The following is a 19,801-nucleotide window of genomic DNA, read 5'->3' as shown; positions in this document are numbered from 1 at the left end:
GTGATGATCACTATCCTAAAGTCTGGTTAGAAGCCCGTTGATTCCTGAGGCAGTGAGGGGCTTCAGCCTCAGTTGTCCTCAGGAATCATTCAACGGTTTAACTCCCTGATCCAAACCTTTCTGTTTTAGTGTTTGGTATAATCTGACAGAGGATTCAAAACCATTATCTCCCAGTCTCACAACCATTTTATTGCCCCAACTTACCTCTCGGTGTATTTGAATGGAGTAGGTAGGGGGCAGTAATTGATTGGGCCGGATATAATTAAGTGGGGGGCCGAATCCGGCCCCCGGGCCTTGGCTTTGACACATCTTACAGAAAAGTCCAAATTAGAGAACCGACACACATGGATGTGAGTTTGAAAACACATCAAAGAAATGTATTTATTAAGGTTTTCATCCAACTCTTAGATTTCTTCATTGAGTAAAGGTTCTGCATGTTTTTAAACAAATATCCAACAGAGAACCAATCCACTAGCTTTCAGAAAAAAATATTGTTTTGGTCAATCGAATGCCAAAAAATAGATTTAAAAAGAAAAAATATATAGAAGAAGTTATTTGTGTAGTTGAGATTAAATAATGGCAACTTTTGAGATAAATCAAAAAGAAAAAAAATCAAACAAAAAGCTCTTATTTTAGATCCTCCTTATTCATCAATGTCTAGTTATACAAGTCGGTAAATCTGAGAATAAGGTAACGTAGACGTCATGTGTTGGTAAAACCTTCAGCCAATCTATTCTCATGTACTTCACCTCCCTTCTTTATTATTTATTACATTTAGTTCTCTGTGCTTCTGTTTGGTGCAGTGTGGTTCACATGTTGTTCCTCTTTCCCCCTCCCCTCGGGGGATTTCAAATTCCCGGTGGATTTCCTGTGCTCCTGTTCTTGGCTGTGGACCACGCCTCTGGCTCATCTTGGTTGTGGATCGCCCCCACCTGTCGCCCAGATAATTCTGGCTGAACTCTATTCAAATACGCAGTTGTACTGTTAAATAAACTAATTGTTCTTTGATAGTTTTGGTAAATCACCTGCCCGTCCTGAGAGAGGATCTCTCCTTCATGTAAGATTTCTTCTTTTTTTCCTGAATCAGGTATTTTTTAGGAGTTTTTCCTTACCGGGAAGGAGGGTCTAAGGGATAACCAGTTTTATTTAGCTTTTATTTATTATTTAGATTTTATGACCTCTTGCTTCTGTAAATTACCCAATGAGGCAATTCTATTGTGATATTGGGCAATATAAATACGATTGAATCAGAACAGAAGTGTAACATCATACAGAAAGTCTTCAGAGGACAGAGCATCATCACCAAACTTCTCCACACTAAAGCCGTTTCATTTGGTTTACATTGTAATGTGACAACCTTTTCACCCAGCTGTGAATGAAGGTAAAAAGTGCCAGTTATTTTAAGAAGGGCTGGAGAAATTACCCCTGCAGGACCACTCTGTATTTAATGCTAAACTTATGCCACCAGCTGCCGTTTCCCAAACACATAAAACAAAAAATATCCTGCGACTAAACAATTTCAGCACCATAACACATTTTGCAGGTCAATATAATCTGGCATGACTCCTGCATGGTCACTAAAGTGTGGACTTATTGGTATTGTGCTGCCTTATCCGTGTCTACTTGCTCACTCTTGAAAATAAATAAAATGGTTTATAGAGAATCAATAGTGAGACTGATATTTAATACTCTTAATCCTCTCCTTGCTTTTAAACATATCAGTGAAGTTCAGCTGGATTTATTTTTAATGGGTTAAAAATTAAAATAACAGTAGTTTAGGTTCTCAAACTGCACTAAATCTGGATAATCATCTAGTGTTTTGATTTTAGACTCCCTTTTGTGGCGGTTCATTGACTGTCGATGTGGGCCAGCTATGGACCCTATAGCAAACAATACACTGACAAAACTAACAGCATGGCTTCTCATTACAGGGCGAGCACAAAGCTGTATATAGATCCATAAATGTATAAGTAGAGGCAATTTTCAAACAATAGAAATACATTTCAAAATATTAGTTACACCTCCTTTTATTTTCACACTTTGGAATTAAGTGTCACAGTTAGATTTGTGCACAATTTCCCCCAAAAACTTCAGTGGTCAGAATGAATAGATGAGAGGACTTTGACTGCATTATCTCACTGGCCAGATACAAAACTCCAGAAGAAACCATGTCCACATTTAATCAATGGAGCTCGGAATATTCAAAAATCGATTTGCAAGTTAGTTTACAATTAGTATTCAAAGTCGAAGCATATTTTTTATTTTCCATTTGCCAATATGTGCGTGACATTTTGGAGAGTTTTCGCAGAGAAACAATACATTTCATGTCAAACTCACACATAAATTCAACTGAACACTTGAGAAAACTCTTGATAAAACAATGTAAATAATAGATGTGCACATCTGGATGTTTGGAATGGTAATTGTGTTGACTGAAAATACAGAGGAACTATGCTGTAGTGTAATTATAGACAAACAAATTTAGAAAAAAAAAATAGGCTGTTGGGAGCTCTTTGAAAACCTGAGATGGTATAGAGCCAGAGTTGAAACAAAACCTGCATGGCTCCTGTGACAAGGTGCATTTGTAATAAACCGTTTTATGACAAATTGCTATAATGCACAGAGCCCATGCAGAGCATCTGCCACAATTTATGCGGCTCCAGCTGAGCAAAAACAAGAGTCTGGCTTTTGCGGAGACTCTTGCAGGAGTGTGCGTGTTTGTGTGCATCAGCCAGTCATCTGATATAAGTCATGGGTTTTACAAGGGAGCACCTTGGAGCGCCTTGTTCTGTTTGTTTTGGGTTATTCTCACAAAGGAAATCAGCATCTGTAATGATTTCATTATCACACAATGGTGCGTATCTGATTGCTGGAGACTAATGCAAGTTTAATCAGTGGTTACAACTTGCGCTCTATTGCCATCTAGTGGCTGAAACGTGGAATAGCAGGAATAAGAGTTATTCTGCAAAATGTTAAAAACAATTTTAATTTAATCATTTTAAAGTCTGCTAGTTGATTGGGATATTGGTGCTTGTTTAGACCAAAATAAAACCGCACTAAAAACAACGTGTTGCAGTTAAAAGGAACTCAAAGAATTAAACATTACATAGAACCAGAGGGGGTAAACTTATCTAAAAAATGACAGAAAAAAGCGCAAATCAATCAGGCCACTCATGCGTACTAAGCATCCAATGCACCAAAGCATCTTTTATCAAACAGTTTAGTGTCAAACGCTGTGTCTAACAACCCGGAATGTGAGAAAAAAACAAAACATTTATAGACATGCTGCAATACCTTGATGTTCACACTCTCGGAAATTAGATAGCTCCTTTCCCTGGCACGTTTTCAAGTGACACACTCGGCAATAATTAAATAGAAAGCTCTAGTCGTCACTTCTCTTTTAACGCCAAGAAAATACAAATAAAAAATTTTTAAAATAAAAAAAAACACTGCCCCCGAGTTCCCGATTGGAAATGTATGTTTGTAATGTATCTCCACATCTGCGCGGCTGTTCATCAGCTCTGAGAGCCCGGCGGCAGCGGCGGTGACGACCCGCATGCTGCAGCATCATTATTCTGCCCTGACGACTCACTCAAAGCCCGCTTTTCTGTAGTGAGAAAGCGTTCAACTCACCCTCCTCAGCATCCTTCACACGGAAAACTTGCGAAAAACAAGAAGAGTCACTGCGTCTCCATCTTCAGGAAGCCTGGAAACTCTGAATGCAGGTAGTTTGTGGACTTAAACCCGAGCAGGTGAGACCGGCTGACCGCAGCTCCTTCCTCCCCTCTTCCCTCTCCTCTCTTCGGACGAAGCGCGGCCCACTTTAAACTCTAGTGACGTCATAGCTGCTCCCTGATCCTCCCAGCTCCACACCTCTCCACCAGCCCGCCCCCCATGGCTCCTCCTGTGCCTATAGTCCAAAAACGTCCTCGGTTTGAAAAGATGCAACCTGCAGGAAACACTATAATGACTCCCCGCAGGACTACAGATCAAAAATGGCTGAAGTCTCTAAAATTATCTGGGGTGTGAATAGGCAAATTGCCCAGAACAGCATAATTATCATAATTAAAACATATATTTCTGCAAGGATGCATATGCCTCTGAGTTTATATGAACCAGAAACGAAAGATCTAGACACTACAGACAGGTTTTTCTTTAAAAAGATCCCCAATTTATTCAGATGGCTGCCCACAGGTCAGCTGATAAGAAATTGCAAAGTATGACAAGGAGAATGGACTGAGTTTAATCAGTTCGATCAAGTTTTATCAAAAAAGTTAAGTTGCAGGTATATATATATGTATATATATATACATATATATATAGATAGATAGATAGATAGATAGATAGATAGATATACGTATATATATATATAGATATATATATCTATATATATATATTTAAATTTATATATATATATATATATATATATATATATATATATATACACATATGTGGATGTGTGTGAATAATTCCTCTCTCTCTCTCTCTCTCCCTATGTAATTCATACGTTACATCACCTAATTGAGTCGCGAAGAAGGTACATTGTTGGATCCCTATTGCATACATGTTTACCTTGAAAGTGTCAACACATGTTCTGATATATATATCTATATATACGTATATCTAGCTATATATATATATATATATATATATATATACACATATGTGGATGTGTGTGAATAATTCCTCTCTCTCTCTCTCTCTCCCTATGTAATTCATACGTTACATCACCTAATTGAGTCGCGAAGAAGGTACATTGTTGGATCCCTATTGCATACATGTTTACCTTGAAAGTGTCAACACATGTTCTGATATATATATCTATATATACGTATATCTAGCTATATATATATATATATATATATATATATATATATATATACATATGTGGATGTGTGTGAATAATTCCTCTATGTTTCATCACTTAATTGAGTCTCAAAGAAATACCGCCTACCTGTATAGTTACCATGAAAATGTATCACGGAGGAAGTGCATTGTTGGATCCCTACCGCATACCTGTATGTTTACATTGGTTTACATTGAAAATGTCCAACACTTGTGATAAATTTAAGGATTTATGATTTATAATTATTGTTTTATTACATTATTTTGACTTATAACAAGCCAACAGAAAGCTTTTCTTTATTAATGATTACTTAATAAAAAATAAAAATAAAAATACATTTATTTATTTAGTGGTGTTTTGTAATATACAAATCATATATCAAACCAAAATAAAACTGTTAACCAAAAATCAAGGTTTCAACAGATTGTAGAGAAAGTGAAATATTCAATTCCTAATATACACTCACTGGTCACTTTATTAAGTACATCTGTCCAACTGCGCTTAACATAATTTTCTTATCAGCCAATCACATAGCAGCAAGTCAATGCATTTAGGTGTGTCAACATGGTCAAGATGATCTGCTGCAGTTCAAAGTGAGCATCAAAATGGGGGAGAAAGATGATTTAAGTGACTTTAAACGTGGCATGGTTATTGGTACCAGAAGGGCTGGTCTGAGCGTTTCAGAAACTGCTGATTAACTGAGATTTTCACCCACAACCATCTCTAGGGTTTATAGAAATGCCTTGTTGATGCAAGAGTTGATAGGATAATGGCAAGACTGGTTCCAGCTGATACAAAGGCAATAGTAACTAAAATAATCTCTAGTTACATCTATGAACGCACAACACGTCCGGGCTCCAGCAGCAGAAGACCACACCAGGTGACACTCTTGTAAGTTAAGAACAGGAAGCTACAATTCACACAGAATCACCAAAATTGGACAATAAAAGATTGGAAAAACATTGGCTGGTCTGATGAATCACCATGTCTGGTGCGACATTCGGATGGTAGTGTCAGAATTTAGAGTCAACAACCTGAACGCATGGATCCATTCTTCCTTACAGCAACGCTTCAGGCTGCTGGTGGTGGGGGTATAATGGTGCGTTGGATATTTTCTTGACACCCTTGATTTGAGCAACGCTACAGCCAACCTGAGTATTGTTGCTGACCATGTCCATTCCTTTATGATCACAGTACTTCCAGCTGGATAAGGTACTATATGTCATAAAGCTGGAATCATCTCAGACTGGTTTCTTGAACACGACAATGAGTTCACTGTACTCAACTGGCCTCCACAGTCACCAGATCTCAACCCAACAGAGAACCTTTGGGATGTGCTTGGTATGGATGTGGAGCCAACAAATCTGCAGCAACTGTATGATGTCATCATGTCAATACTGACCAAATTCTCTTTCCCCAAACTCTGTTTTCTAGTCCCTTGTTAAATCTATGACGCAAAGGATTAAGGCAGTCCTTAAGGAAAAAGGGAGTCCAATCCAGTTCTAGCAAAGTGTACTTATTAAAGTGTATGTATAACAAGAGATACTGCGCGTAGGGGGTGGGGGTCTGTACATGTGTGTCATTGTAGAAGGGTTAGGGCACACCAGAGAGAATTGCATGGCACTGCAGATTGTAGTGTGTTTATTGAGGGTGTTTCTGATGAATGAGTCATTGACCCTGGAGCCAGCAGAATTGTTCCTTATCATCAAATTTCCTCCCCCATGTTTGTCAGTTGATATTACAAACCATGGTGCCTCCTTTCATCTATTTGACAAGGTACAAAGATTCAGTGTGATGTACTAGAGATTCAAAGTTGTGATTCATTGGTCCGTTCTTACAATCTGCAGTAGTCCAGTGTTTCTTGGCCCAGGCAAGCTTCTTTTTCTTCAGTTTGATGTCTCAGCAATGAGGTTTTCTTTGCTGAAACTCATCCTGTAAACCTGGCCTACTGAAGTCTTCTCAGTTAAAACTGAAACCTGATGACTAGGAGAAAAAGATGTTCCAGAAACTGCTCTTGTCTTGATGGTCAGAGAAACCTTTTTGAGACGTTGACTTTATTTACAAATTTCTATTTTAGACATTTTTTGTGATACATTCTTCTAGTAATTTTTAAAAGCACTCAACTCTCTAAAGGTCAATGTTGTTCCACTAGAGCTCACATAGATATGACTCCATAACATATGTTTTTATTGTATATTATTTTTTCCTTATTTTTTGTAAATACTGCTTTTTTGTCTGTATATGCCTGATGCTGCAACAGCCTAATTTCCCAACCTGGGATGAATAAAGTATTGCTATTCTATTCTATTCTATATACCAGAGCTGCTACAATTCAGACAGAGAAGGCTGTAAATAATAAATTACTCTTAATTATTGCTCAATCTCAGTTAAATGTCCTGTTACTGGGGGTTTCTCGAAGTTCACAACTTCCTTTAGTATCACCTTAAAAATAATTGGACTTTACGTCTTTGAGCTTCAAAAACAAAAGAGAAAAAAAGCTGAGATGTTCTAAAATATTTAAGTAGTTTTTAAAACATCAAAAATGTTTTTTCAATCATTTAAAAGTACAAAATAAGCTAAATGTTGGATGAGGTTTAACCCTGTAATGCTTGTTGTTGCAAATATGCGACACTCCACTTGTAGTATCTACTTGAAACCAAAATCACAAGTGATTTTTTTTCACTGTTGTAAATAAATTCAGACGTCAAGAGGATAATCCTGCCTAAATATTCCAATTCTTTCTGGCAAATACTTTTATAAACATTTAGAACAGGCTGTAAACGAAACTTTTACAAACATTGTGACCGAAATACTTTTTAGGAATGTAATATACAAGTCTGAAGGTGGTCATTTCATGGTTTAAATAGATGTTGGTTTGTGATCAGCACCTCTTCAATTGTCATAACTATTCAGAAAATGTTTGATGCTTAAAACCTGAACAGATGCAGTCATATCTTTAATGGAGTCACGCATACAAGCTCATGTACATTTCTCCCTGAGCATTTTATTTATATGGGCACAAGGACCAGTTGAACGGCTCATTAGCTGTTACCATGGCTCAAGTTAACTTTGTATGGATGTGTTTTGGTGACCAATTCTGTCACAATCTCCAAAAATGGAACTGAGGAGAAAATGGTTTGTAAGGAGTCAAAGCATTTAGGCAAAAAAGAGATTATAGTCTTTTATTTCAGGATTGCAATGAAACGAAACATCTGGTTGATAAGTTTACATGCTCTGGGATTGTGTAGCCGTGCTATACTCTGTTTTATTCAAAGTTCTTTAAACTAAATTATGCATGGCCAAGATCATTGATTGCTTCTTTAAAGCAACAACACCAAAAATGATTTAAGTATGAGTGCAGCAAGTAGTCAAACCCACAACCAGGAAGTGTTCAGAAAGAGCCTCTGGTTAGAAAATTATGAAAAAGTTTGGGTTTTTATTTACTTAAAATAGATAAGTGAATGTATTTCACAAATTACAAAGTATTTGAATGACGGAATCAACTGAACTCATGAAAATGCTTAACAGTAAGCACAAGATAAAACCAAGAAATAAGACCAAACTGACCTCAAGACCCATCAGGAGGCTTATATACTGGCTGATCAGACCACTGACACAAATGAGAGGGAACCACACACAATACAATTTACACAGTAGGGCCAAAAAGTATTGAATCAGCCACCAATTGTGCTAGATCTTCTATTTAAAAATATCACAGAGGCCTATAATTTTCCTTATAGATTTACTTCAACTTCGAGAGAAAATGGGGAGGAAAGAATCCAGACAATCACACTGTAGATTATTTATCGAAATAGTTGGTAAATTCCTCAATGAAGTGAGTACTTGGTTGTCCACAAGCAAGCTAGATTTCTGGCTCTCACAGACCTGAATGTTCTAATTTAAGAGGCTCCTCTGTCCTCCACTTGTTACTTGTATTAATGCTAGAATGCATCATGTATATAAAAGACCCCTGTCCACAATATCTCCAAATTTCAACACACCAAAGAGCTGTCAAAGGACACCAGAAACAAAATTGTAGACCTGTCTCTAAGGGAGCGCCCAGCCACCCCCCAGAGGAAGTTCATTTCAGCCGCTTATAGTCAAGATCTAATTCTTTTGGTCCTGACCCAGAGCTCACTGTGAGTATTGGAACAAAGATCAACCGGTAAAGGGAGAGCTTTGACTTTCTTTTACCACAATTTTGTCTCTTTCATGGTCAACAAAGGATATTTCATGAAATATTGAGATTAACTTTTGTTACTTCTTATTTTTACAATAATTTGGAAATAAATTCCTTAGAATTTATATTTTTTTCTCATTTTTTTTTCTCTCACAGTCGAAGTTGATGAGAATGACAAACCTCTTTCAACTTTTTAAGTGGGACAGCTTACACAGTTGGTGGCTCACTTAATACTTTTTTAAAAACAGTATATTTGGATGTCTCGCATAGACAATTAAGTCACTTTAACATGATTTTGTTTCCTTAGAATAAATTAACTAATAAAAGTCAAACTTTATAAATTAACCAAATACAAATGAACAATCACAGTCTCTCGTCTTCCCCTTGCACAGTGGAATGGGTCTTAAATTACTTTACAGCTCTCTCAGCCTCCATTTGGGGCAGTAAGAATTCCAGAGGAAGGGAACTCCATAGGTAGCTCAAAGAAAATGGACATTTAAAAAATTGTAGATTAACACAAAGGATATCTAAGCAAGAAGAATTAAATGTGAACACTAATCATGCTGTGACAAACAAGCGGAAGAATTGTGTTTGTACCTGTTGCTGAAGCTTTAACTCAAAATAACAAAATGTGAAAATGATGTGGGAGGTGTGCAGAACTCTTGTGTGGTGGTGGACACTCCCATCATGAAGAGATTAGATATCATCCCACCTGCATTCACACAACAGGTCTGAAACACAAGAGCTGCTACCAGGTCTGAAAAAGGAAAAACGTCTTTAGGCAATCAAAATTAAAATGTGACATAACATAATCCTGTTGTTTTTACAGAAACAAATCAAAAATGAACAATAAGGAATTGTTTCTTTAGAGTGACGGCTGTGCATCTGCATACAAACACAAATGGTCATTATTTATGCAATCATATTAATACACATTTAAATTACCGCACATACTCCCCAAAACAATCATTTCTGGGAGAAATTCTACGTACCATCAGTGTTTGTAATCATAGTATTTGTCAACGTGTGCGTCATAAATCAAGAATCTGCTTGAAAATTATCCACAAGCGATACATTTTGTACATTTATCCTCATATTGTCTGTAAATATGACACTAATAATAGTGATTAAAGGAGATAATTCATGAAGACGCCATTAAAATGATTAGATTGTTGCAAGTTTTTGTCATTAATGTCGTTAAAGAAAATAAATTAAAGAAACAGCTAATAATTACAAGAATTTTTTTAACAATTACAGCTATTAACTGCTGACAAGCATCCAGTGTCATTATTTAACATCTTTTTACATGATTTCACCATTCTTGCAGTTGTCGACTTCATTGAAAATTTCCTTACATGCTCTGCCTGTGGTTTATTTATTCCAATATTAGAATTAGCGAAGGTTCAGCGTGTGATTTCATCGACAGCAATACCCTCGACTCTTAAATACTTCCCTCTGTACTTTGGCTGTCTTAATCATTGTTCTCCTTCTTCGGGCTGTTTGTGAGTCTGAGTGATGGGACACAAGATTTATGAGCTGTCTTTGGATCTAAAACTTATCGTCTCTGAGCTGAGTAAGAAAGAGAGAAATAAAGAAAGAAGGAAAAAAGAAAGATGATTGTGCGCTCCTTTGTGCCATCCATTTATCAAAGCACAGAGACAAAAGTCCTAACAGGTAGTGAGACTTCCAGCTTGTCTTGCCTGGTTTTCATTAAATGTGGTCCAGTTAATGTGTGCTAGTGTGAATATATTATTTTTCTGACTTTTTTACCTTTTGAATCTTCAAAAGTTTGAAATCTATGTGATTTGTTACTTCCCCTGCTTACTTCAAGGGTGACCTTAGTGTGACAGAGTTTTTCTGCTCTGTGTAAAAGAGCAAATTTTGAATTTGTAATGTTAGGACTTAAATAAACCGATTAAAAATTACTAAAAGTCATAAAATGACCCAGTTTAATGAGTTTTCATTATAATGAGTTTTCATATAGTTGAAAGAATTTGGCCACATCTAAATAAATCATTGCCCTCCATGGATCACTTCTGACCTTTAAGAAATGCTTTTTAATGTGAAATTCAAATTGAAAACATGTCATAATTTAACAGATCTGTTTTGTAAATGTGTTAATACATTTGCTTTATGCTTTTTTCTAGATTTTCCTTAATAAATTACTGAAATCTAACAAAAAACATACAAATATCCTTTTTAAACATTACAATCTTGTGATTTTTGCTCAAATAGTTGATGAACATTCATCATCTGTCATAAGATCCCACTTAAATCTATCACTGAATTTTAATTCAAACAATGTTTAAACATTAAAATATTCATTAAAGAGAAGCTGTTGTGGAAATACGAGATGGAAGAACAAAAGTTATGATTTAAACCATTTTTGACTGTGAAATGTTAATTGTAGAAAACAACTTGCAGGATTTACAGGTGAAAAGAGACATAAATTCAAAGTTCCTGTCGTTCTATATTGTTTTGCTTAGATTTATATATTGTGAATATTTAAGTTACTGGAAAATACATAAAGGGGTGGGCTTAAATAAGCATTTACTTCTGCTTATCCCCTTTTCAAACATGTATTTATTAATTTTGGTTTGAGACTTTTCCGTCATAAAAAGTGTTTGCATTGATTTTAAATGTTTTTATCTTTTTTGTAACGTTTTACATGTTGGAAATAAATCAAATAAAAATATTAAACTACTATCTAATAAAGCTATGTCATAAATAAGGACGACTACTTAAATATTTTATAGAAAAACGTCAAATTTCTCCCTGTTTGGTGTTAAGAAGGCCTTCCTAAGTGAATGATGCACGGTCTGTCCGTGTAACTGTCAAATGATGAGCAGAACTTGAGAACAGATGACAGTTTTACAACCTGCTCAGCAGTTTCTGATCCAAACACAAGGCTGGAGAACTGCACATGGTTTACCAAAAGCACTTTCCAGTCAAAATCATTTTTTTTCTTCATAAACCAGAACTGGCAGACAGGTGCGTTCGTTTTCTCCTCCTGTGGATGTGTGAACTGGGACTTTGTCGATTGTAAACTGCAGCTAAAGCATGTTTCCCTGTCGGTTGTTGTTGGATTTTTTTTGCTTTAACATGGTTTAAAAAGGTTATTGGTGACATTGATTACAAATATTTAGAGAAATGTGTCTTTTGGTACAAGTTAAAAGCAGTGAAAAGGTCAAAATTCTGCAATGGAGAAGGTGGTGGGCCAAATATTCTACTTTATTAGCTTCCATTAAAGACGACTGGTTTGTTTCACGCACATTTTTCTGTTTCACAAACAAATATTTTCCGCCGTTACACCGTTTTTGATGTTTTTTTTACTGATTTTATCTGAATGACCTGGTGTTATATTATATTATTGTGAAGGACCTGGAAAGTCTGTTTCATGTTTCTTGTTTCCTGTTGTTGAATAATGTTTATTCATGATTTTTCTAATCTTTTGGCTAAAATATTTTTTTTCTCGTGTTGTTTGAATTTCTAACATGAAAAGTGTGAATATCATCTGAGTTAAAAGTTTTAGACCTTTTACTTTAATTTTTTCAGACATCGTTTTTGCATCAAGAGACAGCAAACCAGGCAAAAAAAAAAAAAAAACTTTAAAAAACATGTTGAGGCTGAGACATTCTGCTGGGGGATGTGCAGCGGTGCTGGAATACCAGAATATGCTGTGTCTTGTTTGATGCTGTGGATGTGTTGCCTCATCCACCACTTCTTTGTCTGAGAGGTTGGGGATTTGTGGACAGAGATTACAGCAGAAAAACAGGCAGCTTCTGAAGCCGAGATAACAGCAGCCACTTGCTCCTGCAGGGAAGGAAAAAGACCAGGAGCTGAGGAAGCGAGCATTTTCGCTTGGATTAAAGAAGTTACGTTCAAAGTACAGAAACTGTTTGGGGACAAGTTACTATTCATGTTTTTATTGTATGGAAATCAGTTGTCTGGTTGCTGCTTAAATTTCTTATTTCATTTAAAGTTTTCACCTAAAATTCACAACTGGGGCCACAAGGAGCTTATTTTGAAAGGCAAAATTGACTAAATTAAGCAAAAGAAACAAAATCCTAAAAAGATGGAACCAAACAGTTCCCTATGGAGTAGTTTTAATAAAAAAATTATAAAGAATATTCTCCATTTGCCTTTCTTTCTTACAGTAAAATGATTATAATTTTCACCACTGCTTGGATAACTACAATTCTTTTTTTTCAATATGTCTGAAATCCTTCACCACTCACTACAGTACAATATATTGTGTGTTTGCCAGTTTGTAGTGCTGTACGAATCTACAATACACCCATTTCACATGACGTCACATATCGCCGGAAAGCGCAAGAGTCGCTTATATTTTAAGAACAGCAAAGCAGAGTGCAAAACGTTTTCAAAGAACCCGTTTGAATAATATGTGCTCAAATGAAAGGTTAATATTTTCAATAAAACATCAAATATTGGAGGAATATTCAAATTTGTATTTAGATCTAAGACAGTAAATGAAAATACAGTTCGGCAGGAAATTCATAAAATAATTATTGTACCTTTTTCTTTTGAAATTGACACGGTGACCTTTTATTATTTACGTAAAAATAGCATCGAACAGCGTTCAGCTGTCAGCTTTGCCGTTGGGAATGCGAACGCCGAAAGTAACGATTCACTTTGTCGGCCCTGTCGCCGTTTTGTTTGACCATTAAAGGGTGTATTGCCCTAAAAATTTCCCAGAATTCTTTGAAGTGTGCATCAATGCTCACTTGGTTGGGAAATATAGACCAAAATGCATTGCGGTCTATATTTCCCAATGTAGTTTATCATCATACTTGTGACTAAAAATGTATTTAAATACCTACCCAAATGAAAGTAGTCTTTTTTGTGCTTTTAACATGTTCTAGTAGCATTTTTCTATATCAAATACTTTATGATCAAACATTTTTTTATTATTATTTCATAATTCAGATCAGAAAACTGGATGTTAGAAAAATCTGAAGCTAATGACTCAGCGACTGATTGGGTGTGCCAACATCTCTCTTACCACTCCACTCCTCCACATGGCTTCATCATCTTCATCTGAGTTTGCTTCTGACTCAAACTGTATGGCTGGATTGACCCAATGTTGCTCGCCATTATATTTGCGCCGCTAATGTTAGCTTGGAGCTATAAATGATTCAGCTTTCAAAGCTCATAACTCTGCCTCAGTTTGACATTATTGTGAAGGACCTGGAAACGAAAACACTAACCTGTAACTGATTTTAATGTATTACTTTTTCATTCTGTTTTATTATTGTCATAAATATTAATAATATTTATGACATGTATGTGTGTAATTTTTGTCTCTTGACCAGGACTCCCTTGAAAAAGAGATCAGTGGATCTCAATAGGATTTTCTTTCCTGGATTAATAATGGATAAATAAAATAAAATAAATAAATAAATAAGCGCATGCATTAGCGCGCAGACAGAGCTCCCAGCAACAGGAAGGAGAGAGGGGCGGGGTTGCTCCGAGCCAACAGTCCCACCCACAAGCCAGAGTTGTACATCTAATGAGCTATTGTCACTGCGGGTAATATATGTCTTAAAAAAAAAAAAATAAAAGACTATTGGGAATGATTCCACAAAAGAAAAAAATATGGTTGGAAAGGGACTTTTTTATTTTATTAAGCTGTTAATGTTTTCATCATTAGAACATATTGGATTCATAAATAGTTGTCATAACATGCTCCTATCGTGTGTTATATAGTTTTTTAGTAGTTAGGAATAAGGGGAGAATTCAGAAATAGCCTTAATCTCTATGGAGCGTCTCTCCCTTCTTGCTAACTTTCTGTTTAAGGAATAGTCCATTGCTACACAGGGACGGGGGACAACAAAACCCTTTTTACATGAGCAATCTGGAGTCATTTTAGAGATTTGGGTTTTTTATGACAGATTTAAATGGACGTAGAAATAATTTTAAACATGTGTTTTAAGTGTCCAGCTCGGGGGCCCCATAGTGTTGGGCCTTTGCCTATTGATAAATCCGCCCCTGTGAGATTGCGCTGCGATACCAGCAGTCACCAGCAGAGGGAGCGCTGCATCAGGCCCTGACGTGCTCCCCGGAAGACCGAGGTAAACATTTTTGTGACGTCCGCCTCACGTCCGCCCATCAAGCGGAGCATCAGCTGCGCCGCGTCTGCAGCTCCTGACAGCACCGATCTGTTCTTCTTCTTCTCACCGGTTCGTCTTGCCGCCTCGTCTTTCCGTCCTCACTGCTGTCATTCTCCCCCTTAAAAAAGGCCGATTCCCGAGACAAAAACATGCAGAAGAGAAGGAAGCCAGAACCGATCCAGCTGAACCCGATTCCCGACGGAAACACACTGAACGGAACCGGAGCCTCCGAGTGAGTGTTGACCATCAGCTGACTGTCAGATACGAAATGTTGATGGATTACATAATTATATTGTGTTTACGATCTGGAAATAATCTGAGACACTGCATCGAGTGTGGGAATATTTATTTATTTCGGTTAAAACTGTAAATATTAGTAAAATGGGTTCAAAAAGTAGCCTAAAAACCAAAAGTGCTCCTGTCACAGTCATTAAAAAGCAACCAGTGAATCCAAAATGCAATAATAGGATGAAATAGTTGATTGAGGTGCTTGTGAAATGTTAAAAACATTTGTTTAAATTAAGGGGATCAGCTTAGAGATAATATATGTCACAGATAAGTGTTAATGCAGCCTCCTCACTGAGACTGATCTAATCATCCCTGTGAAATAAAGTGGCTCTCCAGCTCTCTTCAGTTGATTTCTGAGAGGAAGAACTGTTTAGCTTGTGGTAAATAGAGACAAAAAACATGATAATGGAGACAAAAACCTGTTGTGACACCTTATTCAGTGTAGATAGAAATCCATAGAAACTCTTCTTGTCATTCCACCAGTAAGATGGATCCATTGAGGTGAGATTACATAACAGTCTTCACCATGAAGGGTGTTTGTGCAGACAGAATGTGTTATGGTTTCTTTATTAGATGCAAAATCTGCAAACTGGTTGTTTCCTAAATAAAAAAAATAGCTTTTTGTTACATATTGTCAGATCTTTGAAACAGTCTAAACAGCGGTTTCTATGTTCATGTAGTGATGGTTGATGTAGAAAAAAGACCATTAAATTACACAGATTTTACTGCCTGACTCCATGTGAAACTCAACACTGTGTGCCTCCATAAAAGACTCTAACATGAGTGCTTGATGGCAGTCATCTGGAGCTGTATGTATTCTCTAGATCGATAAGAACTGCAGAAAGCTCTCCTTCACAATATGGTTCTTAGCAACATGTGATCCAAAATTGTAGTTTTTTTCTGTTTTGTAGTCCTGGTCCAGACAAATTTTTTTACAGCAATTGCTAACATATATACACTACCATTTCAAAATTTGGGTTCACTGAGAAATTTTCCTGTTAGAGAAAAATACAATTTTTTTTAATGAAGATAACTTTTAACTAATCAGAAATACATGATGTTAAAGTGATAAATGATTTTTTTAAATGACTAGTCTAGCTACAAATGTCTGCTTTTTGGTGCATTATTTACACAGGTGACTAAAAGCCCATTTCCACAATCTCTCCAGTGTTCAAATGGTATAATGTGTTTGCTCATTGCGATTAGAAAATGATTTGAAAACCCTTGTACGATCATGTTAGCAGCGCTCAAAACAGTTTAGCTGGTTAACTGACCTTCCTAGGAATAGTATCTGGAGCATCACATTTGTGGGATCGCTTAAATGCTCAAAATGACCAGAAAAATGAAACTTTAATGTGAAATACAGCAGTCTATTGCTGTTTGTAGAAATTGACAGAAATTGCCAAGAAACTAAAGATTTCCTTCAACTTTCCAATAGTACTCTCTTTAGAGAACAGCACAAACAGGCTCTAACAACTGTAGAAAACAAAGTAGGAGACCCTGCTTTACAAGTGAGCAAGAAGAGAAGTACATTAGAGTCTCTAGTTTCAGAATTAGACACCTCACAGGTCAAAAACTGGTATTTTAATTTAAAAATACCAGCAAAATGCCAGTGTCAACATCTACAGTTGAGATGCAACTTTGGGTTGCTTTGGTGCTCGTAAGATGGGAGATTTGTTCAGGGTAAAAGATGCTTTAAATGAGGAAGGCTATCATTCCATCTTGCAGTGCCATGCCATACCCAGTGGGGTATTAGCAACATGCGATACCCCACTGGGTATGGCATGGCATTTGATTGGAGACGATTTTATTCTACAACAGGACAATGACCCAAAGCACACCTCCAGATTGTAGAAGAACTATTTAGAGAAGAAGCAGCAGCTGGTGTTCTATCTGTAATGGAGTGGCCAGCACAGTCACCAGATCTAAACCCCACTGAGCTGTTGTGGGAGCAGCTTGACTGACCGTATGGTGTGCCTGAAGTCTCCATCCAGCCAATCAAACTTGTGGGAGGGGCTTGTAGAAGAGTGGGGTAAAATGTCTCCAGATTGCCAGCTAGAATGCCAAAGGTTAGTAATTATGAAATTGCTGCAAATGGAAGATACTTTGAAAATATTATTTTAAATAAATATAAGTATTTCTTACCATGTCAATGTCTTGACTATATTTTCTAGTAATTGTACAACTCATTTGGTAAATAAAAGTGGGATTTTTCATGCGAAAAAGTGACCCAACGAGTTAAGTAACCACAAAGTTTAGGAGTCCATTCTAAAAACAGATCTGAGTTCTTTTATTTAGGATATATTTATTATTCTTGTCATAAACATTTTTCAAATCCACAGTTTTTGCCTCACGCTGACATTTTCTCCAACGCTCGGTGCAGAGCTGCAGAACGGGTTTGCTTCTTACCTTTATCTCCCACTGCCTGGATGTCCTTGAATATGATGCGGATGGAACACAAGAAAGGCCGGCTTCAGCACACACACTGCCTCCTGTACCTCAAGTGGTGCTGCAGCTGCGGTTGTCACACCCACATATATTCTGTTGAGTGTGTTTCATGCTAGTACTTTTCTCATCTCCTCCACCTCCAGCTCTTGTTGACAAAACACCCACGCCGCCCACATCCAGATGAAACTCGTTTCCATGGATATGCAGGCCCACTGTCAAAAATAAAAGCACTTAAACCCGGTCTCTGCTGCATGAAGGAGCGCTAGAGGAGAGCTCAGTGCCCTGCTTTGACTAGTTATCATGAGTCGTGATTCGACATGGAGGTAAAAGTCATAGCTATGAGTAAACTGAAGGAGGCCTCTACAGCAGGAGATCAGTCAACGCTCTTCTAATATGTAGAAGTGACCACTTTAGGGCTGAATAATACTGCTATAATACTAAAATGATTAGAATTAATTTCTAATGCAATATGATTTGATTAAATATAAAGTATTTTAATTCAAATTTACAATTCGAAACCAGTTTAGTTGAAAATTATTTCAACATATAAATAGATTTAAATAAAACAATTATTAAACTTAGATTAAGAAATAAAAAAAATGATGTTTTTTAAACTCACATCTGTCTATATTAAATTTTTTTCTTATTGATAACACACTAATCCTTCTTAGACCTAGAAGGAGGGTCTAAGGACAGGGATGCCCGGTTTAGTTTAGTTTAACAATCAGCTATTGTTTATATTTGGTGACTGATTTTATGTTTTTAGACATTCACCGGTGTGAAGCCCGTTCAGACGCCTTTAATTTGGCTATATAAATAAAAGTGAATTGAATTAAAACTAGATAGACTGTGTAGCATTACCTTGGATTATGCAAGTTCGAATGCTGTGAGCTAAATGTGGCCACTGAAGTTGCCAGAGTCGATGGCAAAAAATGTGCAAGCTGATAGCTGGAAATGCTCATGCTGATAACTTGCCAAAATATTAGCTACCGGTAAATGCAAAATTAGTCAAAAAATTGTAAAATGTCTCATTTTGCCAAAACAGCATGCAATGACAAAACAGTTAGCATAATGCTAAAATATTACCTAAACTCTAAATCTGCCTAAAGAACTTGAAAAGTCTCATTACAAAACAGCTAGCGTGATGCTAAAATATTAGCTAAACTCTGAATTTCTCTAAAGTACTTTAAAAAGTCTAATTTTGACAAAACAGTTAGCATGATGCTAAAGCATTCAATAAACTCTGAATTTCTCTAAAGTACTTTAAAAAGTCTCATTTTGACAGAACAGCTAGCATAATGCTAAAATGGTTGCTAAACTCCAAATTAGAATAAAAAACTGGAAAAATGTATAAATTTGCCAAAAAAAACAAAAGAGCTAGCATGTTGCTAAATTAAAAGCTAAATTCCAAATGACCATAAAAAACTCAGTCGTTGCTGAACATTTTCAATTTTGAATGGCGTCTTCTTGCTGATAGTATGTGCAGAAGTTCAAGTTTTTGAAGAATTTGAAGAATTTCGTATTCGTTTCCTTTGGAGATTATTTCACCCAATATTTCAAAAATATAACGTTCATTAATACCAGAAGTACAAGCAAGAATGTCCTGAACGTTTTCATACCAAGATTGCTGGAATAGCTGAAAGAGTGATTGAGTTTTTCCGTGCTACAAAAACAATTGAAAGGAGCGGGAGAATTACTGAATCCTGTAAAGCATTCACTCTATGACTTTTACAGCACAGTTATTCAAACTGACCTATAAAAATCATTTCAAGTCTCCAAAACTCTTAACACATTGTCAGCTTTACACACACATTTTGTATTTCAAAGCAGCATAGGTTCCCTGCATATGACACAACAACCTGACATAATGTCCCACGTTTGCCATTTCAAAACACTGCCATCCAAAAT

General features: G+C 36.4%; 2 protein-coding genes across 6 annotated transcripts in view; one reads left to right on the top strand and one right to left on the bottom strand.

Annotated features, from left to right (window-relative positions):
- The window catches only part of megf11 (multiple EGF-like-domains 11), a gene marked incomplete in the record, with an annotated part of 100,474 nt that extends 96,502 nt beyond the window's left edge, over window positions 1-3,972 (bottom strand). For all 5 annotated transcript variants that reach the window (XM_024282261.2, XM_024282263.2, XM_024282264.2 and 2 more), the window contains 1 exon segment: window positions 3,634-3,972.
- Window positions 3,973-15,127: 11,155 nt separating this feature from the next.
- The window catches only part of map2k1 (mitogen-activated protein kinase kinase 1), a 17,504-nt gene continuing 12,830 nt past the window's right edge, over window positions 15,128-19,801 (top strand). The window contains exon 1 of the mRNA XM_024281448.2: window positions 15,128-15,389. Coding sequence (XP_024137216.1) covers window positions 15,307-15,389 — 83 coding nt within the window. The 5' untranslated portion in view covers window positions 15,128-15,306. The remainder of the gene's footprint in view (window positions 15,390-19,801) is intronic.

This window comes from Oryzias melastigma, linkage group LG6, assembly GCF_002922805.2.
Source record: "Oryzias melastigma strain HK-1 linkage group LG6, ASM292280v2, whole genome shotgun sequence".
In the NCBI taxonomy this organism is placed as follows: domain Eukaryota; kingdom Metazoa; phylum Chordata; class Actinopteri; order Beloniformes; family Adrianichthyidae; genus Oryzias; species Oryzias melastigma.
Note: the sequence above shows the minus strand (reverse complement) of the source record. Positions and strands in the feature narration are given on the sequence as shown.